Here is a 23110-nt window from a genome sequence, read left to right as displayed (position 1 = left end):
CAATGTGTCCATTACACCAGTGGACATTGGGATCTTCAGCTTCCACCGTCCTGAGACCAGAGAACTAGATGGTGCCTGGCTAGTAATGGCCTAGAAGGGATCCTACCAAAAGGTCCTGGATAGAAGGGGAGATAAATTAAAACCAAAATTAAAAATCACAACAATGGCCAGGTTTACTGACCTGATGAAGATTGATGGAACTACTCAGACTGTGGCCCTTGGCTGCCCTTTGAGGCTGGACCTGAATTCACCTCTGTGGCACAACTTTCAGCCAAACAGTAAGCAGAGCTCTAAGAGGAACAAACTCCAGGGAGATAATTGGCACTTAGAACACACACAGGTTCACAAGGGCAGCATGTGTCCAAGGATAAAACTCAGAAGATAGGAAGGAAGAGAGTGGAGGAATGAATGAAAACAAAAACCCAAGAGACAGAAAGTGGGTATATGTGTGTATATGTATATATATGGTTGAATGGAATACAATTCACTCTGTCAATTTAAATAGGTTAGCATGTAGGCTAAATTGGCACCAATAATTGAACTTTTTGCTCTGATTATTTCCCCTTACCAATATGGTTTAAAAAAACAAACACACCTAAACTTCTGCATAACTTCCTATATTATCTTTTAACTAAAACTTTTCATAACCAAATTTAATATTCACTCACTCACTCATGGCTCTCAAGTCAGAACTGACTCCTAGCTGATCCAGCAGGTTTTTTGGGATGCTGTAAATAGCATGAGAGGAGATTACTCACGGATTTTGGGAGGCTTGATTTTTGGGTTAGCAGCACAGCCCGATTCCCTCCAGGTTATACCTACTACTAATTTAGAGCAGCATAATTTTCTGAGCAAATAAAGAATTAAAAAAATTAATTTTAGCTCTCAAATATTCTACTTTGTTGACAATTAGGCCTCCTTGTTCTGTTTTTCTTTGCTAAATAACAAAGTACTACAAAAGAAAATGTATTTTTTCTTTATTTTGGAGCCTCTAAGGAGCTCTGATGGCCTAACAGTTAAGGAGTTGCACTGCCAACCCAAAGGCAGGTGGTTTGAATCTACCAGCTGCTCCTCTGGAAATTGTTGGACAATCTCCTGCAGTTTACAGTCTCCGAAAACCCAATAGAGGATCAACTTTAAGTTGATTACAGCTTCAGTTTGTTGAATACCCCGGGCTGTGTCCTATTTCCAGTCCACTTTCAGGAAAATCTTACGTACTGTTTCTAAAACTATAGAAATAACAGCAGTGATCAAAATGAAGTCCTCGCCCTTGGAGAACTTACAGCCTGATGTTAGATCATTTTTCTGCTTATGATCACCTTGCAAAGCAGGTGATGATAACTTCCCCTGTGCTATAAAATGGGGTTAAGGGATTTAGCGAAAAGTCACTGGGGCAGCCAGCAGTAAGACCAGGATTTAAACTCTGGTTGTCTGCCTCTGCAGCCAAGGGGATTCCACAGTGTCCCATAAATCTGCCACTGAGGAATGATGTTTGGGAGCCTGGGCTTTGAGCCTGGCCAGCTGCCTTCCTGGCTGAGCAGCAGAGCAGGGCTGGTTGCTGAAGACTGCCCTACATCACCATTAGTTTGCGCCTGGGGAGCAGGTCTCAACCCTCTAGTCTCCCTTCCCACCTCCTCAAATGATACTCGGTTCCTAGGTTACCGAACGCAGGATGTCCTCACCCTCACGCTGCGGGAGGAGAGTTACTGCTTGTGAAGTCTGCTTATCATGAACTAGGAGTTGCTAGGTCAGGAAAAGACAGCTCTGCAGAGCAACCAGAGGATGCTATAGAAGGTGAAAGGAGGGAAGGGCCTCTCTTGCTTAAATCCATTGAGGCTTCAGTCCTGAGGTTAACTCATCTCCATTTAGAGAACCACTGTTAGGAGGGTTTAGAGGGAAGTCCCAAATACTTGCTGTTTCTCCTCCAAGTAGAAAGGAAATCTAGAATGGATCCTGAACTTACTGGGTGAGGACTTCTTCCTGTGTGGAGATTTGACCCTTGTTGACGTGTGGGTGGGCAGCACCTCCTCATTTGGAAACTTCTCTTGGTTTCAGTGGGTTTTCCCCCATCATTGTAATGAGAGAGCAACTCAAATGATTGAACAAACACGTATTAGGACTTGTTCCTGAGACCAAATACTGCAAACCCCACATCTTCCTGGAGTCTTCTCACCTAGTAGACAAAGACAGACCAAATAAGTACAATAAATAGTACGTGATCAAATAGGATGTAAGGAAAGAAAAATAGGAGGTGACCTAGGAAGGCTTGATGATCTGAGGGACCCAAGAAAGTGATGCCCAACTTAGAGACTGAGAAAGCATAAGTCAGGAGGTTGGGGCATGAAAGTTGGTGGGGGAGTGTAGTATTGACAAGCATCGGGACCAGCTTGATGATTTCCATGAACTTAAATACATGCACGTTAGCTGGACCATGGGGTGCAAGGCGGGGAGAAGCAATAGATGAGAACCAGCACCTTAACAAAGGCAGCAAGGTGTTTGGGAAAGGCTGGGTCGTGTGTGTGTGTGTGTGTGTGTGTGTGTGTGTGTGTGTGTGTGTGTGGTGAAGCCCCAGCTGCCTTTGTGGAGACTGTCTCTGAAGCTTTGGAACTTCTCTGGAATGAGGGCACGGGAACTCGTCTCTAGCATCCTTTGTGTACTCCCTTTCTGATTTTGCTCCAACCAGAGAGCGCTGTCTTCAGTTTATTTCGTCATCTGGCATTGCTAAGTCAGGCATCAGGGCCTAGCAAGGGAGGGCTTTTTTTTAAAAAAAAAAATCCATTTATTGAGAGCTTACTGAGTTCCAGAAACTGCATTAAGTACTTTCTGTAATAAGCCCCTTTAATCCTCCTAAAAGCCCAGTGAGGTGGGTAGAATTGACCCCATTTAACCAGCTAGGGAACTTAGCCTTGTAATTTGTCCAAGATTACCTGGCTAGTAAGTGATGGAGTCAGGATTTGAACCTAGGTTTGTTTGACCTCCTGAGACTGAGGTATTAACTATTTGGGAGTTGAGGAGGGAAGTGAAAGGGTCATGAGTCCTGGCCCTCACCATGCTAGAGGAAGGTTGGAAATGGTTAACTTCTGACTCAAGAGCTTCACATTCCTGTACCCTCCAGACAGGTCTCTGTTAATCACAAGGAGCTGAAATTGGGGGGAAGGGAGAGCCATCAGCTGAAAAAGCAAGGCTGGCGTCCTATCGGATGTGCATGTGCGGGAATAGGGAAGGCTCAGATACCAGGTCTGGTCCCTCACATTATCAGTTCTCAGCCCAGGGTCTGTTCATCTTCTGCCTCTCTGGAGCCCACCCCTACCTCCTCTGTGCTCACACACTCACAAAAACCTGTGTGGTTCTTTGTGACTTAAAACACCAATAGCAATGCACAAATCCAGCAGGCAGTCAAAATATGTCAGACTGCAGCTGCTGTGGCCCCACTGAACTTTGGGGTGCTAAGGCCCTGCTGCTTGCTTGCCTGAGCCAAAAAACCACCTTACCCTGGGAAGGGAAGTTTAATAAAAGCCCTTCTTTCTCCCTTTACCCTGTCTTTGAACTTGCAACTCTGGCTCTGTCCCCAACATCTAAGAAGGCTGAGTGCCAGGGCCACCCAGCCAGGAGGGGGAGGGTCTGATTTTGCTGGGAAGACAGACGCTGCTTCCTTAGCATGCCATGTGCACCCTGAAGAGGAAGGTTTTCTCCTAGGCCTCTGAGGCATCTTGGAGGTTCAGTAGGGACATGTAGGCTGAGAAGGTAAAAGTCTCAGTCCCCCTTTTCTTGCTCAGTTTGTCACCCTGCTTCTGATTCTTTACAACATTGAAAAGTCCTTTTTGAAGTTCAAGTTCCTACCAAGAAGCCTTGAAAGTTCGTGTTGTGGACTAGGAGGAGATGGTTTATGACCATTGGACCTTACATTACCTTTTAGAAAATCTTAGAATTTACACGATTTTTTTTCTGAGAAAATTCCTCTAAAAATTTTGAGAATGTAGCTTAGCCCTCCTTCCTTATCTCATCATTTTCTAGAAAAGCAGAAACTACATCCAGAAAAATCAGATTCTAGGCCCCTTTTCTCACCCCAAATTACATGGCCTCAGGCAAGTTCCTGTAAGTCTCTCTAAAGTGTGTAGGCAGCTCCCCCGGTTGTGAGGAGGTGGACTGGTTGGACAATTAGAAGCAAGAGTGGAGGGATCTACCACTATTCTGGGTGTCTTGCTTTAAGGCTTGCTGCTTTCTCCCTACGAGCCCCATCTTGTTGTAGCTTCAGGCGGCGGGGAAAAACAGCTACTTGTGGGCTCCTCACACACAAGCCAGAACAAGACACCAGGCCCACACCCTGCCCTCTCCCTGTGGAGTCTGCCTCTGTTGGGACTTCCCACCAGAGTTCAAGATTTGCCTTCCCCCTCTACTTTCTAGAATTCTACATTCCTCAGCTGGGATTCAATCAGCCTCCAATTGCTTCACTCCCACCTTTAGCCTCTGAGTCAGGAGTTTGCAAAGTTGGCTAGCAATCACAATTTCCTGGGAGCTTTTGATTTTTACTAGCACTTCCGTTCATATACTATTTTATATTGTTTATCTAGGGCTGATTAGTTGGGACTTTAATACACAAATGTGTTCATAATTTTTTTCCAATAAAAGTACATGGCATTCAGTTATGACAGGTATAGTTCTTAGCATATTACATTTATTAACTTGCTTACCTCTCATAACATCCTGGTGAGACAGGTAGACATTTTACTGCTCAGACGCAATGTTTTTTTCCTAGTTTATGCTGGTAGTTAGGATCTCTTTTGAGAGTGAGATGTCTATAATGTTAACTAAGCAGAATTAGGGTGGGATTTGCCACCTTTCCAGAAGTGTCACCTTGGTGGACTGTATCACCTTGCTAGAAGCTGTGACTCAAGTCCCCCCATCAACCACCCTTACCATCCAGTCACTGGTTTACCACCCTCCTCATCTTTGCTTGAGCCACACCTTATGAGTGATGAAAGGGAGGATGAACCAGTAGAGGAGGAACTTCACAAGCATCAAGAAAGAAAAGTGCTTTTCCCCATCTTGCAAGATGGTGGGTGAAAAGCCGAACACCAAGGAGAAGAAGCCTGAGGCCAAGCCTGAAGCCAAGAAGGCAGAGGCTAATGGCAGAGCTAAAAAGCCAAGCCCAAGGGCACGGGCAAAACACCCGAGATGGGAAAGCCTCACTGCAGCCGCAGTCCTGTCCTAGCCCGGGCAATCGGCAGGTAATTGACCATGTATTGCAGGAAGGCCAGGTACAAGGGGAAGTACTCCGCCACTAAATCCAGGGTTGAAAAGGAGGAGAAAGTTCTTGCTACTGTGATAAAACCAATAGGTGGTGAAGAATGGTGGTACCTGAGTGGTGAAACTTCACAAAATGCCTAGGTATTACCCTACTGAAGACGGGCCCCAGAAGCTGCTGAGCCACGGCATAAAGCCCTTCAGTCAGCACGTGAGGAGGCTGCATGCTAGCATCACCCTCGGGACCTGTGGACCTGTCTTATAATCCTCACAGGGTGCCACCAGGGCAAGAGAGTGGTTTTCCTAAAGCAGCTGGATAGTAGCTTGCTCCTTGTGACCGGGTCTCTGACCCTCAATCAAGTTCCTCTGCAGAGAACACACCAGAAATTTGTCATTGCCACCTCCACTAAAGTTGACATCAGTGGTGTGAAAATCCCAAAGCACCTCACCGACGCTTTAAGCAGCAGCAGCTGCGGAAGCCCCACCATCAGGAAGGTAAGATATTCGACCCAGAAAAGGAGAAATACGAGATTACAGAGCAGTGCAAGATTGATCAGAAAGCTGTGGACTCCCAGACATTACCCAAAACCAGAGCCATTCCTCAGCTCAAAAGCTACCTGCGTTCTTTATTCTCCCTCACCAATGGAATTTATCCTCACAAATTGGTGTTCTAGATTACTTTCATAAAACCTAATTAAATAATGTTTAAAGTTAAAAAAAAAAGAAGAAGAAAGAAGATCTAGGGGTGAAGCATTTACTTTAGATCCAGGATTTCTGTCCTGAGAACCTCCTAGAGAGAGGAAGGGAGAAGAGAGAGTACACCAAGAGGGTGAGAAGCAGTAGCAGAGATATCGTAGTAGGACAGGAGACAAAGAGGGGCGCTTCTTGGGCACCAAAAGCTGAGTGGCTTCTTCAAGCAGAAGTCTTGCTTCCAGAGTGAGGTGCTTCTAGCCATTATCAGCAGAGCTGAAGAGCATTAGAACATTTTCCCTGCTTTGGTCAGGTCAAGGGACCAAGGGCCAGAGAAAGGTCTCCCTACCTGTGGGCATGGCTGAGAGGAAGCTGTCTTGACCAAATTGTAACCTATTCATTACTTCTCTAATAAACCCTCCATTGTTAAGTATTGTCTGAGTTGTGTGTCACCGTTACAATTAATTATGGAGCCTAACAGAAGTAGAGAGTTCTCTGGGTGGGACGGCTAGTATCAGAGTTGGCAAAAAGATTGGCAAGGGAAGAGAGAGATATCTGCTCTCCACCTCATAGGTAGGAGTCAGCCATGGACAGTTATGTTGATAAGGATTTGCCTCCCTTCTTGTGGAATTAGAGATGAGACAATGCCTCCACAGCTCTGTTTTCACAAAAAGTTCTTCTGCAACTTGTTTTTTTTTAAAAATTATTGAAATATGGGCATTTTTCCAGACGGCTAAATACACGGTTATCTTGTTTTTAGCAGTTCTGTATTCCATGTGGTTGATGTATTGTGGTTCCATTTAGTCTCCAATTCCTACATTTTACAGATGTGATGGTAAGACATTAACTTCAAAACTCTTAAGTGTTTACATTTTTAGAAATCTAGTTAACAGAAATCACTTCTAGGAAAGACTACTGTTGGAAGATGATTAAATTGTTCATATTAACCCCATCCAGAAAAAATTATGCCTTTATGTTCAAATATACCTTCAAGATAAATTGTGAAGCAAGCATAATAAAGTTACTATATCATTTTAAAAAATGAATTCTTTTGTATGAACCATTGTTTTATGAGATAATCATCTATTTTGAAGCCTAAAGATCTCTAAAAAGAAAATTATTTTAAATCACTTAGCTCAGAAGGAAACATCAAATTTATTAGCACCAACATTATCTTTAGAAGTCAAGAGTTTGAGAATATAACGTTCAGTCAAAGCAAAAATGCATTTTTAATAGAGTTTTTCTATTTAAAAATCTCATCTGCAACCATTTTGCTGAATAAAAATGTATTTGTATTCTTAAAGAGGACACTCATTTCTGATCTTATTTTCCTTCAAGAAAAGTTTGTTGAGCTTTTTTTCCTTCTGATAAACTCAACTGGTGTTGCAATAAATAGCTTTGTACAAGGCATTTTGCACTGATTTAAAGGAGGTATTCTTGAAGACTTCAAATCATTTATAACTTCCATAATTCAAGACTAACAGTCTCTTGTGAACACATAGGAACTGTCTATGTGGATGGAGATGTGAAGCTGGGGGCTTACAATTCTCTAAGAACTCAGTCTTTAAAACTGTAATGGGACAGTTTTTCTTTAATTTGAAGGATTTACATTTCTTCAAACTTTGAAAACAAAATGAGACTTCATTCTGGCACAGAATATTTGTGGCACAGTTTCAAATTTTTGCAATTAAAGTTTGCCTTACACAACCCAAAAGTGACTTCTCTCTGCTGATTTGAAACCGCCAGTGGCTCCACAAACAAAGATGGTCAGTCTTCTCCCATGTGATTCATCACTTCTGAAAACCCAATGGAGGGGCTGCTATGAGTCGGTTCTGATCCTACAGCAGTGACATTTGGAAAATATAACTAGTGTAACAGGTATTCTAGAACTCTCTACCTGGGCTTGAACCTGTTTTTAGCATGTTGTTGTTATGTGCTGTCGAGTCGCTTGTGACTCAGAGCAACCCTATGTACAACAACCCTAAACTCTGCTCTGTCCTGTGCCAATCGGACTGTCTCTGACACACCCATCCCGATTACCCCAGTCACTGAATCAATCCACCTCATAGAGGGTCTTCCCCTCCTGCACTGTCCCTCCACCCTACCAAGCATGATGTCCTTCTCCTAGGACCGGTTTCTCCTTACAGCATGTCCAAAGTATGTTAGACGGAGCCTCAGAATCCTTGCCTCCAAGGAGCCACCCGGTTTAACCCTTTCCAGAATGAATCTGTTTGCTTTCCTAGCAGTCCATGGTACTTTCAATACTCTTCTCCAGCACCACAGCTCAAAGACATCAATTCTCCTTGGTCATTGTCCAACTCTCTGATGTATAACAAGTGATTGCAAAGACCATGGCCTGTATCAGATGCACCTTAGTCTCCAGAGAGACACCATTGCTCTTCAGTACTTTGGAGAGGTCTCTAACAGCAGATTACAAAATGTTTGTAACATACTAGCTGTGAAACCTTGGCAAGTTGCTTAACCTCTGTGTCTTCATTCTCTCATCTGTAAAATAAGGATATCAGCGGGAATCCCATAGGCGCCAAACAAAAAAAAAAAACCAAAAACCAACCTATCTTAGTAATGTTGAGTCTATTCTGACTTAATGGCAACCCCTGTATTGGGTTTCTGAGTCTTGTAAAGATTCCTGCAGAGCAATTGGTGGATTTGAACTGCTGACCTTTTGGTTGTCAGTGCAAATTGTAGTACATGACACCAGCAGGGCTCCTTGCATAGGGCTCTCGTGAGGACTAAATGAGTTAGTGCATGAAACAGCAGCAGTATTGTTATTGCCGCAGCAGTTTGCATGCATTTTTCTTCAAGATGGAGTCCTTGAAGTGAAATTGATGGGTCAAAATCACTTGTCAGTTATTTCATACCTGCTTTGTCTTGGGCACTGTGCTGGGCATGAGGATGCAGACTTGGCCTTTGTGCACTATGCAGACTTGTTGGGGAGAAAGGCAATGAGGTAATTGTGGGTAAACTCTGTAATTACAACTTGTAATAAATTCTGTGAAAGTTACAGACTAAGGGAAGTTTAAAACAAGGGAAACTAATCTACTTTGGGAGAGTTGAGGGGCATTTTTCCCTAAGAAAAAAACTTTTGTACTGCATCTGAAAGATGTTAGGAAATACCTAGATAAATTAAGGGTGAGGATGTAGAGAGAGTTGAGACAACAATGAGTGCAAAGGCCCCCTGGTAAAGGGTATGGTAACATTTTTAAAAAAACACAGGATGGCTGGAGAGTAGAGGTCAGCTATGAGCAGATTAAATATTTTGTGACCTAAGAACAAGGCATATCACTGATGAGTTTCAAATGGGAAAGTGGCCTTATTTCATTTCCTCAAATGTACCGTGCTCTTGAATTTTTCAAAGAATCCTCTTTTTAAATGGGAAGTATCATCACCCCCACTTTATAAATGAGGAAACAGGCCCAGAGCGGTTCATTTGCCCAGAGTTGGTGGAACTGGAACTTGAGCTCATGCTTTCTGATTTAACAAGGGGGTGCTTCTGAGGCCCTTGCTTTGGATTTATACAGCTGAGTGAGTGATGTGTCATTTCCTCAGAGGGAGACATGAGAACAGATCTTATTTAGGTTAAAGGTGAAGAAGACTGAGAGTTTGGTTCTGAGAATGCTGAATTCAAGATGACTTTAAAGCATCCAAATGGAGATATTTACAGACTGATATACGTGTTGGTCAGAAAAAAAATATTCTAGGGTGTACTTTGAAGTGCCCTCAAATATCATACCAACTTACTCAGTCACAAGAAATAAAGGATCTGGAGTTTAAAACAAACAAACAAACAAACCCCAACAAGCTGCCTTCTCAAGCTCCACCTCCAGAGATCATTTCAGCGGAAGTGATAAATGTGCTGGTGCCAACTAGTGTGGATTTGAAAACAGTTTTCAAAGGAGCTCTGGTGATGTAGTCTGGAGGCTACTATACTGTTAACCAAGAAAAGTTTGTGGATGATTCTGCCAACTGTAATGACATCATTGGCCATTGGGAAGAGTTGAATGTATAGAAAGGTACAAACTGATGAGACTTGAATGAAAGAAACATAACATTTTAAATTTCATTTCCAATGCTTCCTCCTATGCAACTGAGGAATTTTCACCCCTGAAATTGCTACTTCTCTCCAGATTCTTTCTATCCCTCACCTCTTTTTTTTAAATCACTGCCCCTGAGTTTTAATAATTCCTTGTGCTTTTAAAAACATGCCCATAAATCTAGTTTGGACTTATCCAAGCCTGACTGTCTGTATGTATGTATGTGTGTGTGTGTGTGTGTGTGTGTGTACCATTTTAGAGAGTGAAAATTAATAATGATTCACATTTTATCGAGTGCGTACTTTTAAATGATTTGAAGATAGAGTGACTTGCCCACGCTGCAGGGCCAGTTTGCACCACTTTCACCTATCAGCCCCTTAACTGCTGTTCCAAATCAACCCAGGTTGGTTACTAGACTTTGGCGGTGATCTTTTCAGAGAGCCATGCTCCTGTCTCCCAGACTGCTGTGGAGTGTGGCTCAGCTTCGAATTCTCTCAGGGGACCATGAAAGAGGACTCAACTCCCAAGGGAAGAGGGGAACTGACTCCTTCCAGAGAGCTTTCTGTGGAAAGGCAAAATTCCCGTAGGAAAAATTGCTTTCTTCCTCTTCAGGAAAAGCAATAACTTTTCTGGTCAGAGGAGGATAAATCCCCAATTGCTATTTGTTTGCAAATCAAATACATGCCTACCATGAAGAAAATGAAAGATTAACAATGCTTTTTGCAACCACTCATAAAGAACTTTTGTCTTTTCAAATTAAAAAAAAGAAAGTCAAATATGAAATAGATCTTCTGAGTCCATTTCCCTCTCCATCTTTCCACCTGTCTTTGACGAGAGTGCCTGGTCTGAGGGGTTACTGTCTGGACCCCACTGCTTTTAACAGTTATCAGTCTGTTGTAGTGGGTTGGTGATGTGCTGACAGCCTCAATTGCTGTAGGAAGATCCAGGCTCCAGCTGAGCAGGGCCCGGATGGAGGCCACCTGCCTGGTGAAGCCACACTCCTCCAGGGCCATGGTGTCATCTAGGAACCAATCATCTTGATAAAGCTGCTGTTTCGCCAGTGGCCGACGGGGAATCCACCACGTTTGTTGGCATACACTTTGGTATACATGGAGAAAATCAGCTTGTGGTGGAGAATCCTCACCAAGACCCTGTGTCAGTAGCTTCTGTGCTGTGTGCCCAGGTCTAGTAAAGGATATGGCAGGTGCTCATGAGGCAGCCTCGGCTGTTATTTGCCATGCTGTGCCGTGACCCTCCTGGCATGCTTGTGGACAGCTCCTGCATGGAATCTGTTGGCTTTGCTTGGGTCTCCAGCTTGCCTTTCTTCTTGCACGCTCACTATATGCCTGCTGGCATGCCTACAACCTCTCTTCATTGGTACCCTTAAATCGGGCCCTACTTAGTAGCCACTATATTTGTCTTCTTTTGCCTGGAAAATACTTACATCAGGGAGATCCAGGCTGCCTTCTGGTGACTGAGGCTCAGCTTTCTGTATCTGTCTCTGTACAAAAATAAAATTAATATTTTATGTTATAATTTTGACGTACATACTATAAACAGTTGCTCTGTAATGTCCCCCGTTTCCCCTCCCACGTCTTTTCCTTGATAGGTTTTCTTTTATTACATTTAAAGTGTGTAGTTAGTCGTTTGAATGACTGCTTGATTAAATATACAATTGCAAATTAAGGGAGCTCTAGTAGCTTAGTTGTAAGGAATTGTGCTGCTAACCCAAAGGTAGAGGGTTCAAATCCACCAACTTTCTCCACAGGAGAAAGATAGGTAATGTCCTTTCCAGAGATTTACTCCTTCGGAAAACACTGAAGCTATAAATTGGTTCTGATTCAATGGTACTTAACAGCAGCATTGAAAGTTAGGGAACTCTGGTGCCCTAGTGGTAACAAGTTGTACTGCCAACACAAATGTAGGTGGTTCAAATCCACCAGCTGCTGCATGGGAGAAAAAAAAAATCTCCTTTCTTGTGATTTACAGCCTCTGAGAACCTGCTAGAGGATCAGCTATGAGTCCCTTCTGACTAGACAGCAAATAACTCAAATTTAAAAATCCCTTGTGGCATAATTGGTTACATGTTGCGCTGCTAACCAGAAAGTCAGTGGTTCAGATCCACTATTCTCTCCACAGGAGACAGATGGATAGTCTCCTCCCTTCAAGATGCGCAGCCTTGGGAACCTGATAGAGCGTCATCATGAGTCAGAATCAAATCAGTAGCAGTGGGTTTGGTTTTATTCATTTTTTATCTATTGAAAGTTGAGAGTCTCTGGTAGTGCTATAGCCTAAGCACTGGGCTGCTTACCAAAAGATTGGAGGTTCAAATCTGCTAACTTCTCAGTGAGAGAAAGACAAAGCCATCTGTTGTTGTTATTGATTGCCGACGAGTTGATGATGACTCATAGTGACTCTATGAACAAAAGACCTGAAGTCTTTCTAGAACTATCGTCGTTTCTCCAAGTTCATAGTTTCCATCTTCGGAAGCCCTGTGAGCAGACTGTAGGGTCACTGTGAGTCAGAACCAACATGATGGCCACAATGGGTTGAGAGACAGGTTGAGTGTCAGTGAATATGGTGATGGTTGCCCAGCATGTTTGGTGTAAATCGGTGTCACTGATTGTGTCACTGATTGTACATATGGAAAATATTCAACTAGAAATTACACACACACACACACACACACACACACACACACAGAGTTCTTGAGCTTTTTGGTTTTTTTTAAGCAACAGTCATAAACATCCTTGCAGGCATGGTTTTGCCACATCTGGGATGATTTCCTAGCATAATTACTAGGTCAAAGTGCTTGTTTCAAGCTGCTTAATTGCCAGAAAGGACTTGTCAGTTGATGCTTTTCCCCAGCCCCCAGCCATGTAGTGCAGCACCTTTCACTAACCCGCAGAACTTGTACTGTTGATCTGTCATTCTCAGTAAGTCAGCTTCCCCCCAAGATGTCGTTTTACTCAGGAAAATGTCAGAATCCAGTCCATTCTATAACTCGCCCTGCATTCCAGGCCCTTAACAGAAGGGAGGGATAGCTGTAAAGACACGTGTTTGCTTAATAAGCTAGATTATTGTTGTTGTTGTTGTTGTTATTGTATACCAGTAAGTTAGAACCCTCCCATAGCTGACCCTCCAGCAGGTTTTCAAAGGCAGTAAAATCTCATGGGAAGAGATGGTCCGTCTTCTTCCCACAGAGCAACTGGTGAATTCAAACAGTGTGTCTTTGGGTTGACAGCACAGCTCCTTACCACTAAGCCCCCACAACTACCTAACGAGCCAGACGGGCGCCTCCATCCGGTTGAGCCAGAAACTTCCTTGGCCATCTCTGCTTTACCCACTACACCCCATGTGGCCTTTTGGCCACACCTTCAAACTGATGACCCTTCTCCTCTCAGTGCCCAGACATCAGCAGGGAAACTGGCTGAGATTGGCCACTTGAATCACTTAATCCTTAAACTGTTCTGTCCCCAGAGAGGCGAGTGGTTTTATTTACCAGAACATCCAATATGGTTGGCCATTAGGATCATATAGTAGCATTTCTGTGTCCTGGCTGAGAAGACACACTTGTGGCCCTCAAGGGAGGATTTTAGGCAATTCAAACCTAAAAGCAGATCTGGGACATAACAGGAATGGGTATCCATCAGCTCTTCTAAGTCCATTTAGAAAACTTCCCCCCTCTCTCCGCCCCAACAGCTCTCGTGCCCTAGGGACTCAACTCTTCTTGCCCAAATTTTATAGCGGCGCCAGTTTAGGATCTGAAGGCAGGTTTAGCGGGTTGTTTTGGATGAGAGCTTTGAACACAAGCCAAGGACTCTTGGTTCTACTGAATGTCTTGTTATCTTGTGCAGATAGATACACAGTGCTCTCATTTTTTTTTTCATTTCTCTGGAAAAAGTCTCAAACTACTGATGTATTTCCTCCTCTCGTTCCCAAATAATGCTATAGGAATCATGCATTTAGGCTCAGTGCTGAAGGCTGTCAGTGTATAATCATGGAACATTTACCTCCTCATCATGAATCTTGTGATTCCGAGTTTTCATTGTGGAAATTGAAGCTAAAGCCTTTAAATGGCTTTGTCTAAGGCCCAACTGACTGTGGAAGTAAGTGCTATGTTCAGGCCTCTATTTTCAGCTCAAAGTTTGAACTGTTGCCCTGTGTACTCACCAGCTTGCCCCAGGAAGGAGTCCGACACAAGCTCGTTCATGCACTCACGATTTTGCCATGACCTAGGGCCTTCAACTACAGTAAGGAACAGAAAACAGCTTACTTTTCAGGCTCTTGGAAGGCAGAGAAGAAGGGGAATGAGTGATGATGAAATTTGGTTTCAGATTAATTTCATTTTGAAACCAGTGATTCAAGCTGCTGGTGCCAGGAAGCACCCGAGGAGTTGTTGTAATAATCTGCCCCAGGGCTTAGCACTTACCAGCACCTCTGTGACTCAGAGAAGGCCGCTCATGGCCCTGCAGGTGCCTCAGCAAGTTTCCCTGGGCAGATCAGTCTGTCCAGAGATCTCCATCCTTGGCCTCTCCTAATGAACCACAGAGCACCCCAGCCAAGCAAGCATTTCCAAACATGGACAGAGCCAGCTCCCTCACGCCTGCTGATCCGTGTCTTTCCTTCTTCCTTGAGTGCGTAGCATTCAAATAAACCATATGACTGTACCAAACTCTTCACCCTGTTTGAGAGCTGTTTCTCTGAGGGGTGGAAAACTGGAGTCAGAAAACCAATGTGAATTGGGGTACTTTAATGTTGTTGTTAAGAGGACTCAATCAAGTAGGTTCCAATTCACAGCCAACCTGTATACAATAGGAGCTCTGATGGCCCAGTGGTAAGGAGTTGTGCTGTCAACCCAAAGGCAGGCAGTTTGAATCCTCTAGCTGCTCTGTGAGAAAAAGAAGGGCCATTTCCTCCCACGTATTTTATAGCCTCTAAAAACCCACTGGAGGGTCAGCTATGAGTCAATTCCAACTCAATGACACACAGCAACAAACAACTATGTACAACAGTGCCCTGTCCTATGCCGTCCTTATGATTATTGCTGTGTGTGGGCCGATTGTTGCAGCCACTGTGTCAGTGTATCTTTTGAAAGGTCATCTTCGTCTTTTTTCCTGAGCATGATGTGCCTCTCCAGATAGCATGTCTGAAGGATATGGGACTAGCCTGGCTTTGAAGGAGCATTTAAAAAAAATAATCTTGGGGGTAGAGGAGTGGGCAGAGAGAAAAGTGCAACAATAAATGAATGGAAATCCAGAGTCTCTGTAAATTTTCATTAAAATTAGTTTTAAAAAGCTGTAACAATGAATGTATGGAAATCCAAAATCTCTGTAAATGTTCATTAAAATCAATTTTTAAAAATAAAAAAATTTTAAAAAGCTATAATTATTTTAAAAAAATCTCATTTAATCTTCCCAGTAACCTTACGACATACAGCATAGGTGATATTATTCCCATCTTCCAGATGAAACTAAGCTTTCTATCACCCACCCAATTTGGTTTTTTTTTTTAGTTTGTAAAAAGTTTTTTTTTTTTCACCCACCCAATCTGTATAGTCAGTTAAAGCATTGTATGAATTTGAACCAGTCTTTTTTTTTTTTTTTTTAATTCAGGATCCCATGTGGTAAATCACTTATTCACCTTCATGGTTTGTAACTTGCTCACGCTGCTTCCTAGTTGTGAGACCTCGTGTAATTAACACTATCAAACCTCAGCAGTGGCTTGTTTCCTGAGCTGCCAGAATGAGGGCGGTAATATCCATGTGGCCAGTGATTTGGGAAAGATTTGGACGGGAAAGTGCTTAGCTGAGTGTCTCAGGCAGAGTGGGGTTTTGAAGCTTGCTCCTGCCTGCCCGGGTCCATCCCCTTTGATTGGGTTCTGCAGTCAGTTGAATGTGGGTTAGATCTGAGGGTGGCACGCCCTCTGGTGCCACTGGAGCATGTGGCGTGAGTGGGAGGCACGAACACCACTCGTATGTAACTACTGACTTCCCCATGATTCTTGGCACTGTCCCCTCGAAGAATTAATGGACAATCCAGATCTATGCCAAGAATGTTTGGAAGTGATTAACAGATGGACACTGGCAGACTTAAAAGAAAACTTGGGCCTGCAGGAAAATGGGTAAATTCCTGGTAATCCCAATCACTGTGAAGATGCATTTCCCTCCGGTTTCTTTTTCTGTGCATAGTTACATAAAGTATATCTGCATTATATGTTTTAGATATGCTCTTTGTTCTAGCTCCTAGCATAAATAATGTTTTACACAGCTGGGGAAATCACCATGGAATTGTGAACTACAGTTTATTTAACTTTTGCCCCTTGTTTGAGATGCTTTAACCTTAGCTGCACATCATTCCGGGTGCTGCTAGCCTAAGGCAGAGCAAAACTGCTCCAAAGTGTTTGCAAAGCTGTGTGCTGTGTGTAAAGGACGGAGCCCCAGTGGGGACCTGGTGGCCCTTGGGAACTGGAGCTACATCAGGCTTAGATCCCTCTTCCACACTCCCACTGGCCGAGCCTGCACGGGCCAGGACTCCTCAGCCTCAGCGGGGAGGTCGTCATGGAGGCACGGCTGGTTTCTAAGCAATCTTCTCTTCCTTGCAAGCACATTCCAGGCTTCCCACAAAGGAGCCTGCTGTATGTGTAAGCCTGGGGCTCCTTTCTGGCCCTGGGGCCCTGGGAGTGGAAGGCAGACACTTGAAAGGAGACACCTGAAGCTTCTTTCTGCCCCCTTCTGGCCACTTTACCCAAAAGGTGACCAATGTCTGAACTCCTTTGGTCTGATTTTAAACTTTATGTCAGTGGAATCATACATATGTCCCCCATATCTGGATTCTTTACGTTGTTGGTACATATTTATAGTTGATTTCTTTCATTGTGTGAATCTTTCTATTCATTCTACCTTGAAGGACATAGAATTATTTCCATTTTCAGCTATTTTGAATAGTGCTACTGTGAACTTTCTAATACCTGTCTTTGGGTGCGTATGTATTTATCAGAACTTAGAGAATGTGTATATTCGGTAGGAATTTGCTTGTTTAAATATTTTATTTTATTTTGAGGAGCAGCTTGTTAGGTTCCCAGTCAGCAGTTTCAGTGCAAAATTGTTTAGTCACTGGATGCATTCTGTATAGTCAGTTCTAGAAGAGAGTGCAGGGAATTCTGGTGGCCTAGTGAATAAGGAGTTGCTCTGTCAATCAAAAGGCAGGCGGTTTAAATCCACTCTGATGGAGAAAGATGGGCAGCCTCCTCCCGTGCAGTGTACAGCCTCTGAAAAATCCTCTGGAGGGTCAGCAAGGAGTTGGTTCTGACTCAACGGTAATGTATACACAGCCTATACAATTTTCCAAAGTGATTATATGTCAGACTTCTACTTTTTACATTATGCTCATGTTTGGATACTTAATAATTTCACATTACTTGTTAACAAAAAGTTCACCTCTTATCCTTTATATTGGGGCTCTGGTAACGAGCTGTGCTGCCAACCCAAAGGCACACGGTTCAAATCCACCAAGCTGCTGTATAGGAGGAAGATGGACAGTCTCCAGTGTAATTTATTGCCCCCGAAAACCCCCTGGAAGGTCAGCTATGAGTTAATTCTGACTTGATGGCTCATAACAACAACATTCTTTATATTATAGGAAGATTATTTTCACATTAATGTTAATAATAAAATCAGAGCCTAAATGATGGCTTTTCCCAAAAGAATGGCTTGGAGAACTCACCCCAACAATAACACATGCACAGCACCGTTTTGCTGCAGCATACTGGGAGCACTGGTGTCAGGACCAGCATTAGGGAAACTTGGACCAGCATAGAGTTCTGATGGGGACAGGGCAGAGACTGGCCTCTGTCCAAAAATACCAAAGTCAAGCCCATTGCCATGGAGCTGCTAATGGGTTCAAACCACTAAACTTTTGCTTAGCAGCCAAGCACTTAACAGTTGGAACCGACTCATAATTGACCCTCTTGTATGATTTATAGCTTTTGGGAGCCCACTGGAGGGTCAACTATGAGTCAGTTCCAACTTGACATTAAGAAAGAGAAAAAACTAACAACCAGAGGGTGTCCCGAGTGAGCTGTGCATTGCATGTAGGTGCCTTTGTGTGTGGTCTTCGGAAATGCTGAATTATCTTCTGCCTCCATCAGGGACCTTGAGTCAATCCCGTGTCTCAGGAGGCCACCTGGAAAAAACACTGCTGAATGCCAAAAAAATCCTTGTCCTCAGGAACAATGAGAAGGTGTTTCGCCCAAACACTGACCATAAAGTGGTCTTCTCTCTCAAAGTCAAGCTTGGCAGTTCCATCTAAACTTGCAGGTCAGGAAGTGTAGACCCCAGTTCACAAGCTTCTTGTTTGCAGTCCTAGGTTCAGCCAGGGAACGTTCTCTTTTTTTAGCCATCAAGGTATAGCACTGTCTTTCCTAGAATCCAAAGGAAGCACTTTTAATTAAGTAAGATATTGTCACTGGGGATTTGTTGAGTTCTCAGCCAGGGGACCTTCTTAGGTCTTGCTCCCCTTGGAGTAGTTTCCAGAAGATGCTTTCTAATAGTCTCTCCCCCCAACCCCCCACAGTAATTTACACTGACTGTCCTGGGCAAGAGGCAGCTCTGCTTAGCACTGATGATGTTGACTTTGCTGTGCTGCATGATGGGACCATCCAAGTGAAACACTATGTCCACCTGCTGGATGGAAGAAGGACGTTCTCAGTGCATGCCCAGAATGCTGATGGCCAGGCGTCTTTGATCACTGTGTCTGTTGTGAGAAGAGTCACGCCTTCAAAGGAGGTAAGGTTAGCCCCGAGTGCTGTCCATAGCTCAGGACATTGGGGCTGATCTATGTAGAGAAGCATTTACAGCTAGTCAGAGAGTTAGGGCAGTGGGTCAGCGGGCTGCCTGGTTAGGGTTAGGGTTAGGGTTAGGGTTAGGGTTAGGGTTAGGAAAGCCCAGTTTCCTTGATCCCTAGACTTCCGTGTCATTATCTCTCATGTCACACAAATAAACCTCAGTTGAAGGTAGCTCTAACATGGGACTGCCAACTCCATGAGTCAGTCTCTGGGAAGATGAATCTGAGACTTTTAGTCATACTTGGTTTTTTTCTTCTTCTTCTAGAGGAGGCAGTAAAGATAAGCACAATAAAATGTATACCCACTGGGACATTTTCCATGAATAGTTCATTGATGGTGGTTCCATGTTGTAGCACCGTCTCCTCCATCTGCCTCTAATGTTTCACCACCACTAACTTCGACCCTCTCCCCTCAAATTCTCTTCTGTGCTTTACAGTTATTGTTCACTTAATCTCCTATAGATCATTCTTTATAAAAATGTAATGCTGAAGGCGAACATTATTTAATGAGCTAACTTTTTTCTTTTCAATTAAATGTTTGAATAGCTAATATATCCACATGGTTTAAAAATATCAAAAAAAGTTATAAAATGAAAAAAAAATCTTTACCTGTTTCCATCTGCTTCATTTCCTTTCCATCTATGATGCAAGAGAAAACACAGATAGCCATGTTACTGGTTTATCTTTTTTTTAGATTTTTTTTAATTTTTTTTTATTATTTGATTATTTTTGTGTGCGTGTACCATCAAATCAGATCTGACTGGTACAGGAGGAGATTGTCCCTCCTTCCCCGGCAGAGCATCTGGTGGATTCGAACCGTGCGCCTCTGGGATTGTAGTTGCAGCTCTTTACCAGAAGGCCATCAGAGCTCCCCTTAGATTTTTTATTAAGACAGTTTTTTTTCTGAAACTATTTCTCCTTTCCATTATGCAAAAATTAACATACTATTCATGTGTGCATACTTTTTCTTATATTTCATACAGCTCAATGATTCCTCCCCCTCCTCCTAGAAAGCAACTGTTTTTAATTGTGTGGGTGTTTGTGCATTCTTACGCACTTTGTCTATTGATACATAAACAAAAGTGAGAAATGTCTTCTTTTTCTACCTTTTTACACAGGTGGAACAATGGCAAGAATAATCTGAGCACTATATTGAGTTCTACATCCTTCACTTTTCCATTGGTTAGATAAAATATATCTATATTTAAAATACAGGATATATAAATACATATATTTTAGAAAATATAAATTCATATATATTTTTTTTCCTGTTGGTTATATAAAAGTTCTTTTCTATGTCAGCAAATGGGGAGCTCCTCCAGTCATCATTTTCAGGGCTGCATAGCATTCCACAAGATAGATGCATTGTGGTTCTATGTAAGGCAGCACTTGGGTTGTTTCCAATAGATCCATGTGGGTCTTACTCCTTACCCTAAACTCCTATTGCTAAGAAGGCACTGGGGTCCATTCCTGATGTTTGCACATCTAGGTTAAGGGATCGTCTCTTCTTACAGGAGAGGAAGGTGTTGAAGAGTTCCCCATCCAAACGTATCTTACGAAGACGCAAGAGAGAATGGGTGGCACCACCCCTTTATATCCCTGAGAATGGCAAGGGTCCCTTCCCCCAGAAGCTGTATCAGGTATGACTGCACCTTCTTCCTGGGAGTCACTGGTAGCTACAGAGACTCCATCCAGAGGTGAAAGATACTGTTTTTAACTACCCAACCTGTAAAGGGGCACCTCTGGCATGAGAGTCAGGTCCAATAAGACCACACAGAGATTCCCACCAACACAGAGGGTTCTTTACTACAATTGGGAGGAAACTGTTACTTTGTCAGTTGCCACTTTCTTTTGCTCCCAGCTCAAATCTAATAATGACAGAGGCACCAAGATCTTCTACAGCATCACAGGACCTGGCGCTGATAGTCCTCCTAAGAATTTCTTTACCATAGAGAAAGAGAGCGGCTGGTTGTTGTTGAATAAGCCACTGGACCGAGAGAAGATTCCCAAGTATGAGGCAAGTAATCATTAATATTCACTATAAATCAGGAGACAAGAAACAGGACCCTAGTGGAAAGTGGGAAGGCCGGTCACAGGCTGATCCCAGGACTGTGTGCTTACAGCTCTTTGGCCATGCTGTGTCCGAGAATGGACCTTCAGTGGAAGAGCCCATGAACATCTCCATCATTGTGACAGACCAGAATGACCATAAGCCCAAGTTCATCCAGGATGTCTTCAGAGGAAGTGTACTGGAAGGGGCAATGCCAGGTACGAAGATTGGGGGAAGGACAGAGAGGGATCTACTGGGCTCAGCCCTGACGGTGGGTTAAGTAAGATGACCTCTCTGCCATTGAATGTCTTGGTGGTGTGTCTGATCAACTGGGCTCTCTTAAAACACCCATATTCCACTATTCCATCTCAAGATGCCTGAATCAGAATGATCCTAGGCCACCAGTACTCATAATATCTAGGAGTAGTTAACTCAAGATGGAATAGGGCTTAATACTGTTGGGAACCTAGGTTGAAGAGTTAGTGAGGCAGAGAGTTGCCTTGGGCATGTTAATGGAATAGCATCTTTTATCTGGTTGCTCTGCGGTTTTGGCTTCTACTCTCCAGGTTATTTTAGGGTAGCTACATCTGGAGCTCCAGCCGTTACATCTGGAAGCAGAGACAGGATGAGAAGAACAGCCCCAAACTTGTAAAAATACTTCTCCCAAAATTCTCCTTTGTCTCCTACTTACAAGGGAGTCTTGAAAATAGTCTCTTTTCCTGGCAAATTTATTTAGGCCTGTCCCTAAAATCTGGATTCTGTTTCTAAAGAGAGAATGGAAAAATGGAGTCCCAACTAGCAATCTCACCCTTCAAGCAGTAGATGAGTCTAAGTTGAAGCCAGTGGGCAGGAAGAGCCTCTCAAGGTTCAGAAGTGGGCAGGGCTGGACTCAGAGTGAGTGCCCACCCATCCCTGCTTCTTGCAGGCACTCCCGTGATGCAGGTGACAGCCACAGATGAGGACGATGCCGTCAACACCAACAATGGCGTGGTTGCTTACTCCATCCATAGCCAAGAGCCAAAGGAGCCAGAAGACCTCATGTTCACCATTCACCGGAGCACGGGCACCATCAGTGTCATGCTCAGCGGGCTGGACCGAGAGGTGCGTGGCCCTGAGACGAAGTCCAGGGGCTCAGAGTCAAAACCGTTGTCCTTGTCTTCAGAGTCCACAGAAGAGCACTGGGCCCCCAAGTCAGCTGGGGGTGGCTGCCACTGTGTTCACGTGGTGGTGTCCCACGGCACCCTCGGGCTAATGGCCCGCTGCCAGACAACCTCGTTAAACTACCTCCAAGGCTGAGGAGGCAGCTGTAAAATGCAGACGTTTGGTATTTTTTGTAGGTTTTCTCATTTCCTCTTGGAATGGCTCACTTAGCGTGCACATTGCTCAGATTTGTCCCTTGTGTGCTACAAAGTAGAATTAGCTCCATGGCTATTGGAATTGCCTCCTGTTTCCTAATTAATTTGCCCAAATCTAATGTCCCCATTCGGGACAAGCCAGGGTCAGGGGACAGTGCTGCCTGCTTTCCCCTCCCTCATACCACCCCTGGCTCCTGTTGTTTGTAGCAAGGGGGAGGGGGTAGGACCAGGAGCTGAGAGAGCATTGTGAGAGGGGCATGAGAGGATGGAGAAATTCCCCCATGCCCCAGGATGTCCCCAGAATGCGGCACCCCTAGGTGGAACTCACTCTGCTGATTCTCCCCAGAGAGTGTCTGAATACACGCTGACCATTCAGGCTGCAGACATGGACGGAGAAGGCTCCACAACCACAGCCACGGCCGTGGTGGAAATCCTTGATACCAATGACCATGCTCCCGTGTTTGACCCCCAGAAGGTAAAGCCCCTTCCTCCTTCCTTACCAAATAGTGAGGACCCTGGGGAAAGGCAGGCACCACACTTCTGTTAAGGGTGACGGAAAAATTCAGAATAGTGATGGTTAAGCAAGGGTGAGTGTATTTCACATCACTCAATGATTCATGTGAAGATTATCAAAATGACATTTTTTGCTATCTACAATTTTTTAAAAATTTTTATTATTTTGTGTTCATGTACTGTCAAATCGGATCTGACTGGTACAGGAGGAGATTGTCCCTCCTTTTCCAGCAGAGCATCTGGTGGATTTGAACTGTGTGCCTCTGGGATTGCAGTGCAGCTTCTTGCCACTAGGCCACCAGAGCTCCCTGCTATCTACAATTTTAAAAGGGGGGATACTGAGGGCCACTTTTTTGTGAGAAA

General features: G+C 43.8%; 1 protein-coding gene and 1 pseudogene across 1 annotated transcript in view; both read left to right on the top strand.

The window, feature by feature from the left end:
• The window catches only part of CDH3 (cadherin 3, type 1, P-cadherin (placental)), a 42699-nt gene that overhangs the window by 5156 nt on the left and 14433 nt on the right, over positions 1 to 23110 (top strand). The window contains exons 3-9 of the mRNA XM_006878664.1: positions 18560 to 18660; positions 18993 to 18998; positions 20344 to 20469; positions 20691 to 20846; positions 20953 to 21097; positions 21805 to 21980; positions 22581 to 22709. Coding sequence (XP_006878726.1) covers positions 18560 to 18660; positions 18993 to 18998; positions 20344 to 20469; positions 20691 to 20846; positions 20953 to 21097; positions 21805 to 21980; positions 22581 to 22709 — 839 coding nt within the window. The remainder of the gene's footprint in view (positions 1 to 18559; positions 18661 to 18992; positions 18999 to 20343; positions 20470 to 20690; positions 20847 to 20952; positions 21098 to 21804; positions 21981 to 22580; positions 22710 to 23110) is intronic.
• Positions 5054 to 5918, top strand: LOC102869082 (annotated as a pseudogene).

This window comes from Elephantulus edwardii, unplaced genomic scaffold (assembly GCF_000299155.1).
Source record: "Elephantulus edwardii isolate Elephantulus edwardi_28Jun2011 unplaced genomic scaffold, EleEdw1.0 scaffold00001, whole genome shotgun sequence".
Taxonomy (NCBI): Eukaryota; Metazoa; Chordata; class Mammalia; order Macroscelidea; family Macroscelididae; genus Elephantulus; species Elephantulus edwardii.
The sequence above is the reverse complement of the archived record's forward strand: the minus strand, read 5'-3'. Positions and strand labels throughout refer to the sequence as shown.